The sequence below is a fragment of the Mobula hypostoma genome, chromosome 5 (genome assembly GCF_963921235.1).
Source record: "Mobula hypostoma chromosome 5, sMobHyp1.1, whole genome shotgun sequence".
Lineage (NCBI taxonomy): Eukaryota > Metazoa > Chordata > Chondrichthyes > Myliobatiformes > Myliobatidae > Mobula > Mobula hypostoma.
In genome coordinates, this window is record NC_086101.1 from 35,766,752 (window position 1) to 35,786,337 (window position 19,586).

General features: G+C 44.0%; 1 protein-coding gene across 4 annotated transcripts in view; it reads left to right on the plus strand.

Moving 5' to 3' along the window:
- Window positions 1-3,210: 3,210 nt before the first annotated feature.
- Window positions 3,211-19,586, plus strand: part of nalcn (sodium leak channel, non-selective) — a 192,635-nt gene continuing 176,259 nt past the window's right edge. For all 4 annotated transcript variants that reach the window (XR_010018015.1, XR_010018016.1, XM_063048375.1 and 1 more), the window contains exons 1-5: window positions 3,211-3,349; window positions 7,398-7,537; window positions 10,765-10,947; window positions 18,378-18,461; window positions 18,551-18,690. Coding sequence is in view for 2 of the 4 variants with exons in the window: in XM_063048375.1 (XP_062904445.1) it covers window positions 7,430-7,537; window positions 10,765-10,947; window positions 18,378-18,461; window positions 18,551-18,690 (515 nt within the window). In the remaining 2 variants the exon portion in view is untranslated. The remainder of the gene's footprint in view (window positions 3,350-7,397; window positions 7,538-10,764; window positions 10,948-18,377; window positions 18,462-18,550; window positions 18,691-19,586) is intronic.

Genomic DNA, 19,586 nt, shown 5'->3' on the forward strand with positions numbered 1-19,586 from the left:
ATCTTCACAGCTGTAGTTATATTCTCCCTTTCAAAGCGGGCATAGAAGGCATTGAGTTCATCTGGTAGTGAAGCATCGCTGCCATTCATCCTATTGGGTTTCACTTTGTAGGAGGTAAGGTCTTACAAACCTTGCCAGAGTTGTTGTATGTCAGATGTCACCTCCAACCTCGTTTGAAATTGTCTCTTTGCCCTTGAAATAGCCCTCTGCCAATCATACCTGGTTTTCTGATACAGACTAGGTCACCAGCCTTGAATGCCACAGATCTATCCTTCAGCAGATGACATACCTCCTGATTCATCCACAGCTTTTGATTTGGGAATGTATGGCAAATCTTAGTAGGCACACACTCACCCACACATTTTAATAAAATTGGTAGCAATTACAGCATACTCATCCAGATTCGAAGATGAATCTCTGAATACAGTCCAGTTCACTGATTGAAAGCAGTTCTGCAAGTGCTCCTGTGCTTCCCTTGTCCATACCTTCTTGGTCCTCACCACTGGTGCTGTAGTCTTCAGTCTCTGCCTATACTCAGGAAGTAGAAGTACAGCTAGGTGATCAGACTTCCCAAAGTACGGAATAGCACGGTAGGCATCCTTGATGGTGATATAGCAATGGTCTAGTGTGTTGCTTCCTCTGGTATTGCAAGTGATCTGTTGATGGTAATTGTCCAAAGATCCTTGAAGATGCAGCAGAGGTAGTTAAGAAGGGACATGAGGATGTTGGACTTCATTGGTCAGGGCACTAAATACAAGAGCTGTGATGCTACACTCTAACTTTACAAAATATTGATCAGACCTCAGATGGTATACTGAGTGCAGTTGTGGTCACCAATGTACAGAAAGATACAACAGCACTGGAGAGGGTGCAAAGGAAATTCACCAGGACGTCGCTTGCGATGGAGTATATCAGTTAGAAGGAGAGACAGGAGAGTCTAGGTCTGTTCTCCCTGGACAAATGGGGATTAAAATAGGACATGACAGTGGTATATAAAATTATGAGGCCTATAGACAGGGTAGGCTACAGGAAACTTTTCGTCATATGAAAGGTGAATTAAGCTAAAAGACCATAGATTTTCCTTGTTCATCCAGCGAGTGGTGAGCACCTGGAGTTAACTGCCAAGAAGCAAGGTGGAAGCAGTCACTGCCAACATTTAAAAATTGCCTTTAATCAACCAGTCGTAGTGGACTATGAGCCAAGTGCTGAAGGATGTGATAAATATAGATGTATCCACATTGGTCAGTATAGATTTGTGGGCTGAATGGCCTGTTTCTACAACTATGTAACCTTTTAGAGATACCTAGACCAGCATATAAATGATCATGGCACAGAAGGCTATGGACCAAGTACTAGTAAATGGGTTTTGTGCATAAAGGTTCCTGATGGATAGCATGGACACTGTTGGCTGAAGGGCCTGTTTCCTTTTAACAATATAATTGAAATACTGTTCATTAATCATCATCTTGAAAATTATTAAATATACATAGTATTCAAGTATATGTTATTGTTAATGATTAACTTAAATGTTATTTAAATAGTAATGAATATCCAGGTTCAAGAACAGCTACTTCTTTTTAATCATTTGGTTCTTGAACCAACGGGGACAACATTTATCATTACAGTTTAGCAGCACTATCAACACTCTGATCACTCTCCTCTAAAATGGACGTAGGTCTATTTGTTTTAGTTATATTTTTTCTTGTTAAGATTATGAATAATCTATTTTCAATTAATGTTTTTCTTGTGAATGCTGCTTATCTGATGCTATATATCCCTGTGATGCTGCAGCAAATACATTTTTCATTGCACCTGTGCACGTGTTCCTGTGATATGATAACTCCTTCCGACTTTGATATATTTCAATGATAACCCGGAGAAGTGTGAGGTGGTACACTTTGGAAGGACAAACTCCAAGGCAGAGTACAAAGTAAATGGCAGGATACTTGGTAGTGTGGAGGAGCAGAGAGATCTCGGGGTACGTGTCCACAGATCCCTGAAAGTTGCCTCACAGGTAGATAGGGTAGTTAAGAAAGCTTATGGGGTGTTAGGTTTCATAAGTCGAGGAATAGAGTTTAAGAGTCACGATGTAATGATGCAGCTCTATAAAACTCTGGTTAGGCCACAGTTGGAGTACTGTGTCCAGTTCTGGTCACCTCACCATAGGAAGGATGTGGAAGCATTGGAAAGGGTACAGAGGAGATTTACCAGGACGCTGCCTGGTTTAGAAAGTATGCATTATGATCAGAGATTAAGGGAGCTAGGGCTTTACTCTTTGGAGAGAAGGAGGATGAGAGGAGACATGATAGAGGTGTACAAGATAATAAGAGGAATAGATAGAGTGGATAGCCAGTGCCTCTTCCCCAGGGCACCACTGCTCAATACAAGAGGACATGGCTTTAAGGTAAGGGGTGGGAAGTTCAAGGGGGATATTAGAGGAAGGTTTTTTACTCAGAGAGTGGTTGGTGTGTGGAATGCACTGCCTGAGTCAGTGGTGGAGGCAGATACACTAGTGAAGTTTAAGAGACTACTAGACAGGTATATGGAGGAATCTAAGGTGGGGACTTATATGGGAGGCAAGGTTTGAGGGTCGGCACAACATTGTGGGCCGAAGGGCCTGTACTGTGCTGTAAAATTCTATGTTCTATGTTCTATGTTATTTATCGGTTAATATAAGCGGTAATCATCTACAAACTAATTAAATATAGGGAATAAATAAGTATATTATTGTTGATTATTAATTTAAATATCATTTATTAAATAATAATCTTGTTAATGATTAGCTTGAATACAAGTATTTTTATATGTAATATCCAGGTTAATCATTAACAAAGTTATTAAATACAAATAATATTCAAGCATGTCATCGTTGATGATTAACTTAAATATCATTTATACTTAACTAATGTAAGTTATTGATTAACAAAGATCAATATTATTTACAAGTAAGATGTAAGTGAATCTTCAGTTTAAAATTATTATTTAGTCTGTATATTTATTGCTGTGCTCTGTATAGGACATGATCAGAAGAAGTTTATAAGTATTACTTACATGTAATGTGTAAGTGAATGGTTACCTGAAGACTGGTGTTTAATTGATGTTGGTTGCTGATGTCCCAGGGAGGGGACAGGACAGGTGAGGTTCTTTAGGTCACCTGCCCTGGGCCGGAAGTCCCGCCCTCTCCCAATAGAAGCGCGGGCGCTTCCGGTGCCGGGGTTGTGGTCAGGAGTGAAGGCGGCAGGCTGCGGTATGGATTCCCCGGGACTGTTGCCCAGCGCCGGCTGCCCGCGGGGAGGCAGCCGGTGAGTGCACCGGGGCCGTCTGCTGCCCTCGGTGGAGGGGCTTGCGGGTGAGTGCATCGTGCAGGCCAACCTACCTGAAGCGCTGATTGACTTAAGGAGGCTAGGCTGTTTTGGGGTGTGGTGAGCGGGATGGAGATCGGAGAGAACTGTTGCTTCTTTATCAGTGCAGACGCTGAGGGCTACAGCATCCGTGGATGGAGGCGGAAGGCGGTCCAGGCTGAGAACTCCGTTGCTATGGGTACAGCGCTCTGCATCATTCAGGGAAGAGCTTGGGTTGAGCAACAGGCCTGGCTGTGCGGCCCTCCGGATGTATTTCCCCTTTGTCACTAGGCTCGGGCAAGACCTGATGCACGTCCCCTGAGCCAAAAACAGTGCCTGTGCCTGGCAACATCCCTCCCTCCCGTCCTCCTCAGAAACCCACGGGACGTGTGTGCAGGTCTAAACAAGACTGAGTTAAAACTGCGATGCTGTTCAGTTTCCTGCATTAGTTCAGATGCATTAAAACTAAACGCATTTAGCGCCTGAAAACTAAATGCATTTAATTTCCTGCATTAGTTCAGATGCATTAAAACTAAACACATTTAGCGCCTGAAAACTAAAGTTTCCTGCGCATTAAACTTCTCAATGCTGATTGGCCAGAATGGGGTTAAGTGATTGACTACTGACGTCCTCAATATCATGTTCTATTCTACTTCTATCAACGCGCTGACCTCAGCTCACTAAGACCACCAACCTTTGTGTCATCTGCAAACTTGCTAGCTCAATTTCCACTTACTCATCTGAATAATTTACAAAAATCACAAAGGGGAGAACAGATCTCTACTGAACACCCTTAAGCACAGGCCTCCAGGCAGAATATGCTCCATCTAGCAGTCAAAGTGAAGGATAATCCAAAGAGCTTTTACAAGTATATTAAGAGCAAAAGGATTGTAAGGGATAAAATTGGTCCTCTTGAAGATCAGAGTGGTCGGCTTTGTGCGGAACCAAAGGAAATGGGGGAGATCTTAAATAGGTTTTTTGTGTCTGTATTTACTAAGGAAGCTGGCATGAAATCTATGGAATTGAGGGAATCAAGTAGTGAGACCATGGCAACTGTACAGATTGAAAAGGAGGAGGTGCTTGCTATCTTGAGGAAAATTAAAGTGGATAAATCCCTGGGACCTGACAGGGTGTTCCCTCGGACCTTGAAGGAGACTAGTGTTGAAATTGCGGGGGCCCTGGCAGAAATATTTAAAATGTCGTTGTCTACGGGTGAAGTGCCGGAGGATTGGAGAGTGGCTCATGTTGTTTCGTTGTTTTAAAAAGGATTGAAAAGTAATCCGGGAAATTATAGGCCGGTGAGTTTAACGTCAGTAGTAGATAAGTTATTGGAGGGAGTACTAAGAGACAGAATCTACAAGCATTTGGATAGACAGGGACTTATTAGGGAGAGTCAACATGGCTTTGTGCGTGGTAGGTCATGTTTGACCAATCTGTTGGAGTTTTTCGAGGAGGTTACCGGGAAAGTGGATGAAGGGAAGGCAGTGGATATTGTCCACATGGACTTCAGTAAGGCCTTTGACAAGGTCCCGCATGGGAGGTTAGTTAGGAAAATTCAGTCGGTAGGTATACATGGAGAGGTGGTAAATTGGATTGGACATTGGCTCGATGGAAGAAGCCAGAGAGTGGTGGTAGAAAATTGCTTCTCTGAGTGGAGGCCTGTGACTAGTGGTGTGCCACAGGGATCAGTGCTGGGTCCATTGTTATTTGTCATCTATATCAATGATCTGGATGATAATGTGGTAAATTGGATCAGCAAGTTTGCTGATGATACAAAGATTGGAGGTGTAGTAGACAGTGAGGAAGGTTTTCAGAGCCTGCAGAGGGACTTGGACCAGCTGGAAAAATGGGCTGAAAAATGGCAGATGGAATTTAATACTGACAAGTGTGAGGTATTGCACGTTGGAAGGACAAACCAACGTAGAACATACAGGGTTAATGGTAAGGCACTGAGGAGTGCAGTGGAACAGAGGGATCTGGGAATACAGATACAAAATTCCCTAAAAGTGTCGTCACAGGTAGATAGGGTTGTAAAGAGAGCTTTTGGTACATTGGCCTTTATTAATCGAAGTATTGAGTATAAGAGCTGGAATGTTATGATGAGGCATTGATGAGGCCAAATCTGGAGTATTGTTTTTAAACGCAAACAACAGGAATTCTGCAGATGCTGGAAATTCAAGCAACACACATAAAAGTTGCTGGTGAACGCAGCAGGCCGGGCAGCATCCGTAGGAAGAGGTGCAGTCGACGTTTCAGGCCGAGACCCTTCGTCAGGACTAAGGGTCTCGGCCTGAAACGTCGACTGCACCTCTTCCTACGGATGCTGCCCGGCCTGCTGCGTTCACCAGCAACTTTTATGTGTGTTGCTGGAGTATTGTGTTCAGTTTTGGTCACCAAATTACAGGAAGGATATAAATAAGGTTGAAAGAGTGCAGAGAAGGTTTACAAGGATGTTGCCGGGACTTGAGAAACTCAGTTACAGAGAAAGGTCGAATAGGTTAGGACTTTATTCCCTGGAGCGTAGAAGAATGAGGGGAGATTTGATAGAGGTATATAAAATTATGATGGGTATAGATAGAGTGAATGCAAGCAGGCTTTTTCCACTGAAGCAAGGGGAGAAAAAAACCAGAGGATGTGGGTTAAGGGTGAGGGGGGAAAAGTTTAAAGGGAACATTAGGGGGGGCTTCTTCACACAGAGAGTGGTGGGAGTATGGAATGAGCTGCCAGACGAGGTGGTAAATGCGGGTTCTTTTTTAACATTTAAGAATAAATTGGACAGATACATGGATGGGAGGTGTATGGAGGGATATGGTCCGTGTGCAGGTCAGTGGGACTAGGCAGAAAATGGTTCGGCACAGCCAAGAAGGGCCAAAGGGCCTGTTTCTGTGCTGTAGTTTCTATGGTTCTACTGCCTCCCTCTGCCTTCTATGGGCAAGTTGAAAAGTAAAAGTAGAGGGTATGACTTAAACCTGTAGTCGCCTAGTCACCCATTTTAATTTTCTACTTTCCTGGTAGCTACCCATTTTAATTCTACTTTCCATTTCCATTCCAACACATCAGTCAATGGCCTCCTCTACTGCTGTGATGAGGCCACACTCAGGTTGGAGGAGCAACACCTTGTATTCTGTCTGGTATGAACATGATTTCAAGAATATTGACTTCTTTAACTTATGGTAATTGCCCCCCCCCCCCACCATTCCTGTTTTCCCCCTCTACCTTATCTCCTTGTCTGCCTATCACCTCCCTCTGGTTCTCCTCCACTTTTCCTTTTCTTCCCTGGCCTTCTGTCCTCTCCTATCAGATTCCCCCTCCTTCAGCCCTTGATCTCTTTCACCAAATGATTTCCCAGCTCTTTACCATCCCTCCCCCTCTCCTGGTTTCACCTATCACCTACTACCTTGTACTTCCCTCCCCCACATTCGTACTCTTGACTTCTCGTCTTTTTTCTCCAGTCCTGATAAGGGTCTCGGCCTGAAACCTTCAACTGTTTACTCTTTTCCGTAGGTGCTGCCTGGCCTGCTGAGTTCCTCCAGCATTTTGAGTGTGTTGCTTGGATTTCCAGCGTCTCTTGTTTGTTACCCTGGAATAAAAGTCTGACCATTGGCCTTATCTACACTCCTTATGATATTATAAATTTTAGAAAGTCATTTTCACTTCAGGGAAAATAGTCCCACTCTAACCAGTCTTGTAAATCAAGCCCTCCAGACCTGGCAGCATCTCTGAGAATCTTTTCTGCACCTTCTCTTAAAGTGTGCTGAGCAGAATGGCGCACATCACTCCCAAGTGCTGTCTCACCACCATCTGTGTGTCTGTAGTATGATGTCTCAGGTGTTGTACTCATTGTTTCAGCTGATGAAGACTGGTGTGCCATTTGCCTCCTTCACCGTCCTGTCTAAATATGTTGTTGCTTTCAGGAAGCTGCATACGTTTGGTCAATTAGGATTAGAGTTGAGGAAGCAGAGGATGAGTTTAGCACAGGGGCTGTGTCTCACTCCAGGCCCTGATGTACAGACATCCAGGATGTGCTAACTTACTTTACTGTGCTTTGTGCTGTAGGACTTACTTCTTGGAAGAAGTTTGCACCAAAGATGTTGAAACGGAAGCAGAGCTCGAGAGTGGAAGCTCAGCCTGTTACGGACTTTGGTCCGGATGAGATGCTGACGGACAATGCTGACATCCTGTGGATTAACAAGCCTGTGAGTTGGATCTTAAGCTCCATCCTGCATGATGCTTGACTACCATTGCCCATGTTTTTAGCTGTCCGAGCCTTGAGCTCTGCAATTGGACCAGGCTCTCGGTCAGGTCATTTCCTCTGAGGCGTACTGTCAATGTTTCTCTGTCTGGGTGTCCCCTTCTGGAGGATATTCCAACATTTTTCCATTTAAGATGCTATATCAATCCAAGGATTTAATTCTTGTGGCTCTCTTCAGAATTGTTGCTATAAATGGTTGTAATTGTACATAAAACAATACCTCTAGTCCAACAGCCACTTGCTTGTTTCCCACCTTAAAGCTACACAATCTGGGAAGTCTGTGAAGGGTTTCATCTTTAGTTGGTCTCAGTAATTGGCTGTGAGCTGCTGCCTGGCCCTATTTGATCTGTTTACGCTTATCAACAACTCGTTCTAAAGACCCAGAGCTGTGACGAAGTGGCCCTGCCTCACTATCACGTAACATAGAAAACTCAGAACTAGGCCATCTGCGCTGTGTCAGTGATATTCTAACCCAGTTTCTTCCCACCTACTCGCCATCTCCTGCCACCCACTCCCTTTTTCCCTGTAACTTCGTTCATGTAGTATGATTATCATGTGCTTGTAGCTGTGTAATCTGCAGAGGGTCAGTACCCATTGTTTCTGAAAGAGCAGCACGCACGGGTTTCACGTACCTTTCCTCTTTCCTAATCTCCCCAGATCCCTTCTGAAAGTTCCTGTTGAATCTGTCTGTACTGCCCTTTCAGGCAGTGTGTCCCAGATCATAGCTTACACTGCATGACAGCATTCCCCTCCTCTCCCCTCTGCTTCTCCTGCCAGTTCCTTCACTCAGTGTCCTGCTCCTGGTGGCAGACTCTCCTTGTGTCCTCCATGCTGTGGAAGACTTTATCTTTACATCCTCTTTACCTCCCTTTGTCTCCTCTTTACATCCCGTATCCTAAGTGAGAAGGCCCAGCTTCTCCCATCTCTGCAGAACTGTCCTGTCAGCACCATAGTGAGTTGACCCCGTGTCCTCCCCCAGCACTTGGCTCACTCATCAAGAGTACCATCCATCTGATGTGGGTGGGGGTGTTGGAACATGATGGGTGGAGGAGGACAAGGGTGACTTTCTCTAGCCAATAGCCGTGTTCGCTCAGATTTGAACACCATCTGTGAGGACAGAATATACAGTGAACTGATTAGTGAACCAATTTCACTTCTAATGGGATCAGCTTCCTTCAGATGTTTGTGTGTGAGTTTATCCCCTGCAATCCCCAACATGGTTGGCAGGCAGTGACACTGGTACTTCAGCAGTCACCAAGAGTTGAAGGTACCCTTGTGACCTGCAGTGAAACTGGCGTAGTTGGGCAGTCTTGAAAGTTGGGTGTTCACTGAGAGAGGCATGCAGCTTGCAATGGGTCCAAGAGGGATTCTGAAAGCATGAGGTTCTCCATTGGTCAGGGTCAAGCACGGATGTTGCGTCACAGCACGCCTACATGGTATGTAAACCAGGGCATATGACATGGAGAGCAAGCTGTTGCCATGTAGCAGTCTTCCCCTCTCCCTGCAGCTGATGAATCCAAAGGAATGGCAGATCGATACAGCTTGGCACCAGCAGTGTCGCAGGAGTTGTTAGTCAGCATTGAATTGAATGTAGGACTGCTATAGGGACTCCAGTTCCTGATTTTATTTTTCCCCTTGGGGTTTACTCCCAAAGCCTTCTCCATGAGTGGGAAAAGCCACAAGGCAGCAGAAGTTTGAGATTAGTTTTCTTTCTCCTACATGAGCTGCCAACCATGGCTGACAAGCCTCGCCTGCCTGAATTAACTGGTTTTAAGGTGCCAGTAATCTGCCTTTGCCCCTTCTCTTGTCGGTAGAAACATTTCTGCCAGTCTTAGTAGCTAAGCCACACGTGAAGGCCAGGAGCTGGACTTGGCTGTCAGAGGCTATTTGAGATCCATACCACTGGGAGAATTTAATAGATAATGGGAGCCTATCCCCACCGCCACCCCTGGCTATAACAACCTTAAGGAATTTCTGAAAGATAAGACATCTGTATGTCACCAGAAATCAGGGAGCTTAGAAGCAGGCCATCTGACCCATCATGATCATGCTGATAGTCAGGTACCCGTCCACACTAATCATATTTGGTCTGTAGTGTTTTTACTGAGCAATTGGAATGCCTGTCTAAATCCTTGTTCTCTACCACACCCTCAGGCAGCTGACTTATGAGGTTATGGGGATAAGGCAGGATATGGATATTGATAGTGGATACGCAAACAACAGGAATGGATATTGATAGTGGATGATCAGCCATGATCACAGTGAATGGCAGTGCTGGCTCAAAGGGCCGAATGGCCTACTCCTGCACCTATTGTCTATTGACTTTACAGTATACACCCTCGGGTAGCACACTGCTGTTTCATCCGTTCTGAAACCCAGATACCTTAGCTCTGAAAATGTTTCCTATTATCTATCCTATCTGTGCTCTTTATTTGTTTCTGTGAGGAAAATAAATTTTTTATATTAAAAAATGTAGAAGCGGTCGAACTGTAGACCCATTTAGTGGGGAACTGCATTCACATGCTGTACTTTATTTTGTACACCTCTATTAGGCCCCTCCTAGGCATCTCCTGCACTTGTCTTTTCAACTTGATGGGCTGTGGTTGCCCTTGGAGTGTGTAATTTGGCAAAGGCCAGAGATTGGGATGAATAATGGATAGAGATGGGATTCCTTAATATCTGTACCAATCCTGGGTTGAGGAATGAGTTCTGCCCTCCTGTGTGTGTGAGTATGTAATGAAGTTGCTACCTATCTCCCAAGGTGTTGGCTGTAGCTTGGAGGGTTCCTCTGATGAAGGAGGCTGGATGTTTGAGTTCCACATGAGAGGTTTGAGCATAAGTCATCCAGTTTAGTACTGATGCAGTGCAGATGCGACACTAAGACCTGGGTACATTGCACTGTAAAGGCCTCATGATCTGTTTTGAGGAGTAGGAAATTCTCTCCTGAGGGCCAGCATTTCACCCTCAATAAATATAGGTGGGTTAGTTGGTAACTGTCAACGTTTGTCAGAGCTTATGGTTCACAGCTTGACTGCTGTTTCCTAGTTAACATCACTGATGCACTGCAGGGTGTGATGCACTTTGAAGTGTTATGAAGGGACAGTAAAAATACATTGAATGTCCATGTTTCACTCTTCCTGCTGGGGGAACTAATGTTTTCTCTGTGTGCAGTGGGTCCACTCTCTGCTGAGAGTTTGTGCCATCATCAGCGTCATTTCCGTCTGCATGAACACACCCAAGACCTTCGAGCACTACCCACCGCTGCAGTATGTAACGTTCACCCTGGACACCCTGCTCATGTTCTTGTATTCTTCAGAGATGATTGCAAAGATGCATATTCGAGGCATAGTCAAGGTATGTTCACCTCAGGTTTATTGCCACAGGGTATAAGTGTCATGAAAATTAGTTTTTTGCCACAGAAGCACAAACATAAATTAATTACACATACATGACAAACTAAATGTAATATTAGTACAAATTGAGAGAGAGTAAAGTTAGGGTTCTGCAGGTGAGTTCAAGAACCTGATGGCAAAGGGAAAAAGCAATTGTTGAGCCTTGAGTTTGTGAATCTTCAGGTTTCAATCTCCCTTCTCCCCTCTCCCTTTGGACAGAAGATACAAACACCTGAAATCATGTACCACTAGTTTCAAGGACAGCTTCTATTTTCCTGTTATGAGACTATTGAGCAGCCCCTAGTACAATAAGGTGGATGGTTGACAATCCATCTTGTTATGAGCTTGTATCTGTATGTACTGCAATTTCTCTATAACTGTTGTGCTTTATTCTACATTCTGTTATTGTTTTACCTTGTTCATTTTACCTTTGCTCCATTGAAGTCTTTTCACCTTAATACACTGTTGCAATTAATTGATCTGCACGAATATTGTAATTGTTCTATATATTATTCTAGAAGATGCCAGAATAAAAGGTGGGGGGTGGGGGAAGGAGGATAGCTAGAGAGGTGGGTGAAGCCAGGTGGGCAGGAAAGGTAAAGGGCTGGAGAGGAAGGAAGCTGTAGAGGATAGTGGACCATAGTAGGAAGGAGAGGAGGAAGGGACCTTGGGGGAGGTGAAAGATAGGTGAGAAGAGGCCGAGTTGAGCACAGATGTCCAGAAAATGGAGGAGCTGCTGGTGAGGGCAACATCAGTGATGGAGGAAGGGAAATCCCATTCTTGGAAGGAGGATGACAAACTATACCTCCTAGCTGATGGCAGAATCGAGATTAGGGCATGTCACAATGGTATCAGTGGACTGGCTGTCACTAATATTAAATACTCCTTGCCTTGTATCAGTTATTAATGACAGCTTAGAATCATCTGTGGTGCAGAGAATTCCTACCTCCGCTGTCATTGTGGGCCATGTCACAGGGAAGGCTGTTCCCAATTGCCCCTGAGATGTTTCTTTGTACCATTGATTTCTATGTGATGACTGTGTTCCCACATGCTGTGGGAAAGGAATTCGAGCCCTCGTATCTTCTCATTTCCAGGATCCTATCTGGATTAGAAGGCATGCGCGATAAGTAGCGGCTCAACAAATTTAGGTTGTGTTCTCTGCCGAAGGAAACTTGAGAGAGCTGGCAGAAGTTAATCTTTGCCTCGTAACTTTATAATCTGAACCTTTTTCCCAGGATCAAATAGTTACTCAATACTATCATCCCCTCAAAACTTATAAGCTTCAAGACCTAGGCCTCAGTATCTCCTTGTGCAACTGGATCCTTGACTTGCTTACTTGCAGACCCCAGTCAGTTCAGATTGGCAACATCTCCTCCACAATCACCATCAGTGCAGATGCAGCACAAGGCTATGTGCTTAGCCCCTTGCGTTACTCACTTTAGACTTATGACTGTGAGGCTAAGCACAGCTCCAATGCCGTATTTAAGTTTGCAGATGACACTATTGTTGTTGGCTGATTCAAAGGTGGTGACTAATCAGCATATAGCAGAGGTTGAAGATCTTGCTGAGTGGTGCCAAAACAACAACCTCTTGCTCAATGTCAGCAAGAGCAAGGACCTGATTATTGACTATAGGAGGAAACTGGAGGGCTATGAGCTAGAACTCATTGGGGAATCAGAGGTGGAAGGGATCAGAAACATTAAATTCCTCAGTGATATTTCAGAGGATCTGTTCTGGATCCCACACTTAAGTGCCAACGCAAAGAAAGCACGGCAGTGCCTCTACTTTCTCGAAATTTGTGAAGATTTAGCATGTCATCTAAAACTTTGATAAACTTCTGTAGAAGTGTGGTTGAGAGTATATTGACTGGTTGCATCATGGCCTAGTATGGCAACACCAATGCCCTTAAATGGAAAAGCCTACAGAAAAGTAGTGGATACAGCCCAGTCCGTCATGGATAAAGCCCTCCTTACCCTGAGCACATCTACATGGAGCACTGTAGCAAGAATGCAGCATCCATCATCATGGACCCCCACCACCCAGACAATGCTCTCTTCTCACCGCTGCCATCAGGAAGGAGGTAAAGGAGCCTCAAGACCCATACTAAAGGGTTCAGGAACAATTATTACCCCTCAGTTATTAGGCTCTTGAGTCAGAAGGGATAACTTCACTCAGATTCACTCACCCCCATTGCTGAAATGTTCCTGCAACCTGTGGAGTTACTTTCAAGGACCTTCCATCTCACATTCTCCATATTTATTGCTTACCTTTTTTCTTTTTTTCACTTGCCCAATTAGTTGTCTGTTGCACATTGTTGTTTGTCTTGTTGGGTGCAGTCTTTCATTGATTCTGTTGTTCATTTACTGTGTAAATGCCTGGAAGAAAATGAATCTCAGGGTTGTATACAGTGATGTATTTGTACTTTGATAATAAAGTTACTTTGAGCTTTGATCTAATGCTCGAGCATGCATTTCAGGTAAGGGGGGTAAGTTCAAAGATGATGTTTGGAGCAAATTTCTTTTACAGACTGGTGGGAGTCTGGAATATGCTGTCACTGGTAGTGCTAGATTCTAAGAAGCTTTAGGTAGGCACATGAGAATGGAGAGATGATGGGATATTGTGTGAGCAGAAGGCTTCAGTTGGGTATTTGATTAGTTTGGTGCAGACGTGGTGCACTGATGGCTGTATTTTGTCCTATTTCAGTGTGCTTTCAGACTTCGTGAGGTGCTAGGACATGCTAGTTCTACCCAATGGAACCACTTGTTTTCCTCTGCAGCCAAAGGCATTGCAGACAGCTAATATTTTACCTTAAAATATACTTAATAAGAATTTGCAAAATGAAACCCTACACTTAAAACATTCATCCCGCTTGATCAGAATCAAGTGTATTATCACCCAGCATATGTTGTTAAGTTTCTAATGCAGCGGTAGTACATTGATAGATGATAATAAAAATGATAAATAAATGTGTGTACGTGAGAGTGAGAGAGATACCTTCAGGCTCCTGGACCTCCTTCCTAATGGTAGCAATGGCATGATTTATATCAGTTTACCTTTGTTTGTTTAAGGAATGTACACAGTGTGAGGGTTTTCTAATCACAAACAAGAGAAAATTTGCAGATGCTGGAAATCCAAGCAACACCACAAATGTTGGAGGAGCTCAGCAGGCCAGGCAGCATCTATGAAGAAGAGTACAGTCAACATTTCGGGCCGACACCCTTCAGCACGATTTCAGGAAGGTTCTCTAATATGGGTACTGGCCCCTCAGTGTCCTTGGTTAGTCTGGTCTTTCTGCCAGAGACTTGCAGTGACTGCTTTGAACTTGTGTTACTCAGTACATGATTTCAGACTTGGGACAGCTTGGGAAGACCATCAGGAATCTCATTGGATTGGATGAGCTTTCAGCAACAGTGAATTTGCTTCTGCATGTGTTTGTGGGTGTCCTGTGGACTAGCCTGTTGAGTATAGTGTGACTGCTCCATTCTCCTCTGAATGTTCTTGGCCTATGAATATTGAAGAGGGGCTGCTGCTGCTGTGTATCCTGTGCAGGTGGAAGCAGAGTGGGTGCTAAAGAAAGTATCTGTACCGCTAACTTTGGGGGAAACACTTTCTCAACTCTTTCCCCTTCTCTTCCAACCCCCCCCCACACACGCCCCATTTCTGTGTTTAGAAGCTAAGAAATGTTGTTCAGCCACTGACTAGAACTAGGAAAGAACCTTCCCTCTCTTCCGAGTCTTCCTTGCTCTCCACACATCTTTTGCAGCTTCGAGGTGGCCAATGCCTTCTCACCAGTTTAGACTCGCATTGAGAGAGGATTCAGTCCATTGACCTTGTTCTATCATGTGGTTGGGTCACAGCTGATGTTAACCTCACCTCCCCGTCTTGCTTTTCTGGAAAAATCCTCCAGATTCACACTCTGCCCCTGCAGTGCTCTCGAGGGAGGCAGATCCAGGCATGTGTGGAACAACTTCCTGATGTCACCCCCACCACAAACCCATCCCCTCTCCCACTCTGGCCTCTTGTTTTTAGGATCTCCTTTTAAGGATCTTGTTCAAAGGGGATAGTTTTCTTTTATCTACTGATCAATTCATTGAATGGTTTGAACAGCTGGTGGATTCTTGTCTGCCATATCCTGGGGAATGCCAGTCCTGCCGGAGTGTACCCATTTTTCATCGTAATTTAACCCTTTTTTGTTAGTACCTTGTTGGTGAAGCTGGAATTTGATGTGAGTTTTTGTGGTCAGATTCGTGTTGCCTTGCTGCTGCCTGTGTCTTTATTTGCCTGAGCAGTCGTCTGAAATGTAGTCCAATTTACAGTGTAGATCGCAGGTATTTATTTACTGCCCATTATGCTGCTGGCATTTAGAGCAGCAATGAAGGTCCTCTATCTCTGGCGGTGTTCAGGGCTTCCTTCGTCATGTCTTGATGGGCCAAATGGCCTAATTCTGCTCCTATGTCTTATGGTCTTAAGTCAGTAGTTTCTTAGTTTTCACTACAGTCAGTTATGCAAGTCCCAGCTGGAGACTCCAGGAATACGATTGCACTTAGACGTACAAGGATTCAGCATTAGTTTCCGTAACAATTTTGTTTTATCAGACAAGGTTGTTAACCCTGAGTTGAACCCCTGAATCTGAAGGTCCAGTAGACCACTCTTAGTCTGGCCTCTACTTTTTGACCTGTTTGGAATGGGTGACTCTACCAAGAGCCAAAGCATAAAGTCCTGACTCCAGCCGACATAGCCCTCCGGGTCATTGATGCAAGCCAGCCTCCAAACCCCACAACAAGGCTGTGGTCCTCTTGGAGGGTAAATGGCAGTAGTTTTAGATTAGCTTTATTTGTCACATGCAAATCAAAACATACAGTGAAATGCATCTTTTGTGTCAACAACCATCACAGTCCAGAGATATGCTAGGGGTAGCCTGCAAGTGTCGCCATGCATCCAGCGCCAACATAGCATGGCCACAACTTACTAACCAATATATCTGGAAAGTGGAAGGAAACCAGAGAACAGAGAGGAAACCGACACGGTCACGGTGAGAAAGTACAAACTCCTTACAGATCTTACAGCTAGCAGTGTAAAGTGTTGCACTACCATGCCGCCCTGTTCAGATTAGTGATGAGCACTGTATTGAAAGCAGGCATCAGCCTGTATTGTCACTAGCGCCTGTCACCAGCATCGCAGACACCTGCTGAGCTTTGTCGTTTACTTTCAGGATCTTGTGTTGAGGATTGTTGCATTAATGCCTATACTGCTTGTTTCTCCTTGCAGTTTTACTGCTTTTCCTTGTAGTTTTACTTTCTTTACATTTATGTTTGTATAATCACCTGTTTGTAAGTTTCTAGTAACTTGTAGAACAGTTGGTTCTACACTTTTCTAGTTTCTTGCCTGCAAAGCTGATGTGTGACTCAGTCAGTACTTTGTCACAGGTTTCTAATCGAAACTAATTTGCAGAATAAAGGGAGAGCATGTACTGAAGTTCCGTTACTTCTCTTTACCTTCCTTGTTTGCTGGTACAGGTCGTCTCTGACTAACCTGTGCTATGACCTCATTCTCGACTTCAGGGCAATCCCTCCAGATCTAGCAGGATATTTCTTTATTTGTTCCTAACACCTACTCAGTTTTTCTACCTTCTGTTTTTTCTTCCCAGTTTGATGACTTATCCTGAGCATGTGGTATAGTGGTTTGATTGTAAAGGCAGGAAGAGCTCCGCTGTGATCCCAGTTACAATACATTCTGCTCTTCCTGTTCTGAATAAAGATTTTTCTGTTCTCCCTTGCCTTTGGAGTTCACAAGTAAATCACATCATACAGGTCATAGATCACAGAGAACGCAGCATGGGAACAGGCTGTTCTGCTCAAATCTTTCACTTCAGTCTTTTTCTGCACTCCCCAGTTAAATCTACTAGACCACATCACAAACTGGAACCTGGGCTCTGATCTCTGACTTTCCCTCCCTAAAACTCACCTCAACCAAGACTGAGCTGGAGGGAACAGGTTGAGGCAGATATAGTAGAGACATTTAAGAGATCCTTAGACATTTCAGAACAAAGAAAAATGGAGGGCTAGGTAGGAAGGAAAGGTTAGATTGATCTTGGAGTAGGTTAAAAATTCACTACAGCATTTGGATGGAAGTGCCGGTTGTGTTCTGTGTTTAACACTGTGGATAACAGAGCATATATGAAAGGAAGTGGACAGTCAACATTTTGGGTTGAGATCCTTGATTTGAACTTGAAAAATTGACTCTCCATTTCCCTCCAAAAATTCTGCCTAACTCAGTTCCTCCAGCTTGCTGTGTTGTGTTGCCCCAGATTTCCAGTATTGACAGTCTCTTCGTCATGTCTGACCAGATTTGACTGTGCATTCCAAACCGAAGGGAAAATTGAATGTCTCCAGGACAGGAAGATCAGGATTAGGTTTATTATCAATGGCTTGGATAACATGAAATTTGTTGGTTTTTTTTGGTGGCAGCAGTATAATACAAAGACAAAATTACTATAATTTACAAAAATATAGTGCAAAAAAAGGAATAGCAAGCTAGTATTCATGAGCTATTCAGAAATCTAATGGTAGACGGGAAGAAAAGCAGCCAGTGAGGCATTAGTGGAATGATTCTGAATCTCAGTCATTTGTACAAATTGTGCAGAGTAATAGGATAGTGGATTGTCTGTTGCTTCTGATGCTCTGGAATACGCCAAGCAGAGTGCACTGCACAAGCCCCTCACTAACAATGCAAGACAAATACCAAACCTGCCAGTATTGTTGTTTTAGGGTGATTGGTGCACAAAAAGATCAACAAGCCACCTGGGAGGAGACAGGAACAGAGAAAATGAAGTGTCATATCCTTGCATAGAGTGAATGTGAAGCAGGAATCTGATGGAGGACGTCACTGAGTCAGGCAGCATCTATGGAAGGAGATAAGCATCCAATCTTTTGGGTTGAGACTCTTTATTTGAACGATTTGGTCCATTGTTGCTCCAGGTTCTGTCATCTGCATCATCTTGTGTCCCCAGGCTTGGAGGTGGGCTGGGAATTAAAGGAAAAGAGAGGAACTCTATTCTCGACGTGGAAGGTTGAACGTGACAGCCAGTCACCTGATTCTCTGACAAACAAGTAGACTGAGTTGTGAGGACCAGATGGGTTTTAATTGCGTTTGATTAAACTGTGATCTTTGTCTTTTTGTTTCTAACTATTTATAACTGCAAAACTTAGCTGCAATTCATTGCCAAAGGATTAGAAATAACAGGAAGCAGCCTCTTCCAATCTACCTGTTATGCCAGACTCATTACTTGTAGATTATTACCTTCTGAATATGTGTCCCAATTGCTACAAAGGTTGAATATGGTGACCTTTTGCCCAAAAGTGATCGTTGACAAACTTTTCTTTTATTTCCCAGGGTGATAACTCGTACGTGAAAGATCGCTGGTGTGTGTTTGATGGTTTCATGGTCTTCTGCCTCTGGGTGTCCCTGGTTTTGCAGGTGCTGTCCAATGTTGTCTGCTCGGTCAGGAAAATTTCTTGTGGTCCTCTGAACTTCATTCAAACAAATTCCAACCCTTTTCTCTTTAGGTCTTTGAAATCGCTCAGATTGTCGACCAGATGTCCCCACTTAGCATGCTGCGGATCCCAAGACCGCTCATCATGATTCGAGCGTTTCGAATCTACTTCCGATTCGAGCTTCCCCGCACTAGGATTACGAATATTTTGAAGTAAGAGCAAAAGATTTGCACTTCTCTAGATTCTTTCTCATGTGTTCCAAAGCTCTACAGACAATAAAGTACTGTTGATGTATGGGCACTGTAACTCCAATTACTTGGGTGGCATAGCAGGTAGAGCTGCTGCCTTGTCGCTCCAGAGACCTGGGTTCAATCCTGACCTCCAGTGCAGTCTGTGTGTAGTTTGCACAGTTTCCCTGTGACTGCGTGGGTTTCCTCTTGGTGTTCTGCTTTCCTCTCACGTGCAGGCAGGTTAATTGACTGCAGTAAATTGTCCTCAGTCTGTGACATGAATCTGGGGCAATTGATGGTGGGAGTAAAATGGGAACAGTGTAATCGAGTGGTTGATGGTTGGTGCAGACTGAGCTGAATGTGGCATCATGGTTATCAACTGGTAATCCACTGGAAAGTTGAATAACATGTACATATTAGGAACATACAGTATTTGAGCTGAACTGAATATGAACACTTTTGATCTTTTTTTCTGTTTTCGCTTGTTCTTGTTGCCATTTACATGATTTTATTTTTGTGTTGGGGTGATGTTCTTATTGCTGTTTGAGTGATTTGTCCTTTTTGCGTGTGGGGGTTTTTCTTTCAATTGTTTTCTTGGCTGTGCGTGGAGAAGACAAATCTCAGGGTTGTATAGTGCATGCGTACTTTGATAATGAATCCACTGAATCCATTGAAGTACTATCTGGAGGTGGGGGAAATTCCTGCTCTGAATTCCTTGGAAATTTCTTACAACTTGAGAAAAAAGACAGCTCTTTGGCTGAGCAACCTCCCCCTCCCTAACCCAGAAGCGGCTGACCTGAAACAGGGCTACACTCCTGCCTACAGTATTAGTTACCACCCTTGCATTATTTTATGTAGCAAGTACAGTGGAAAAATTT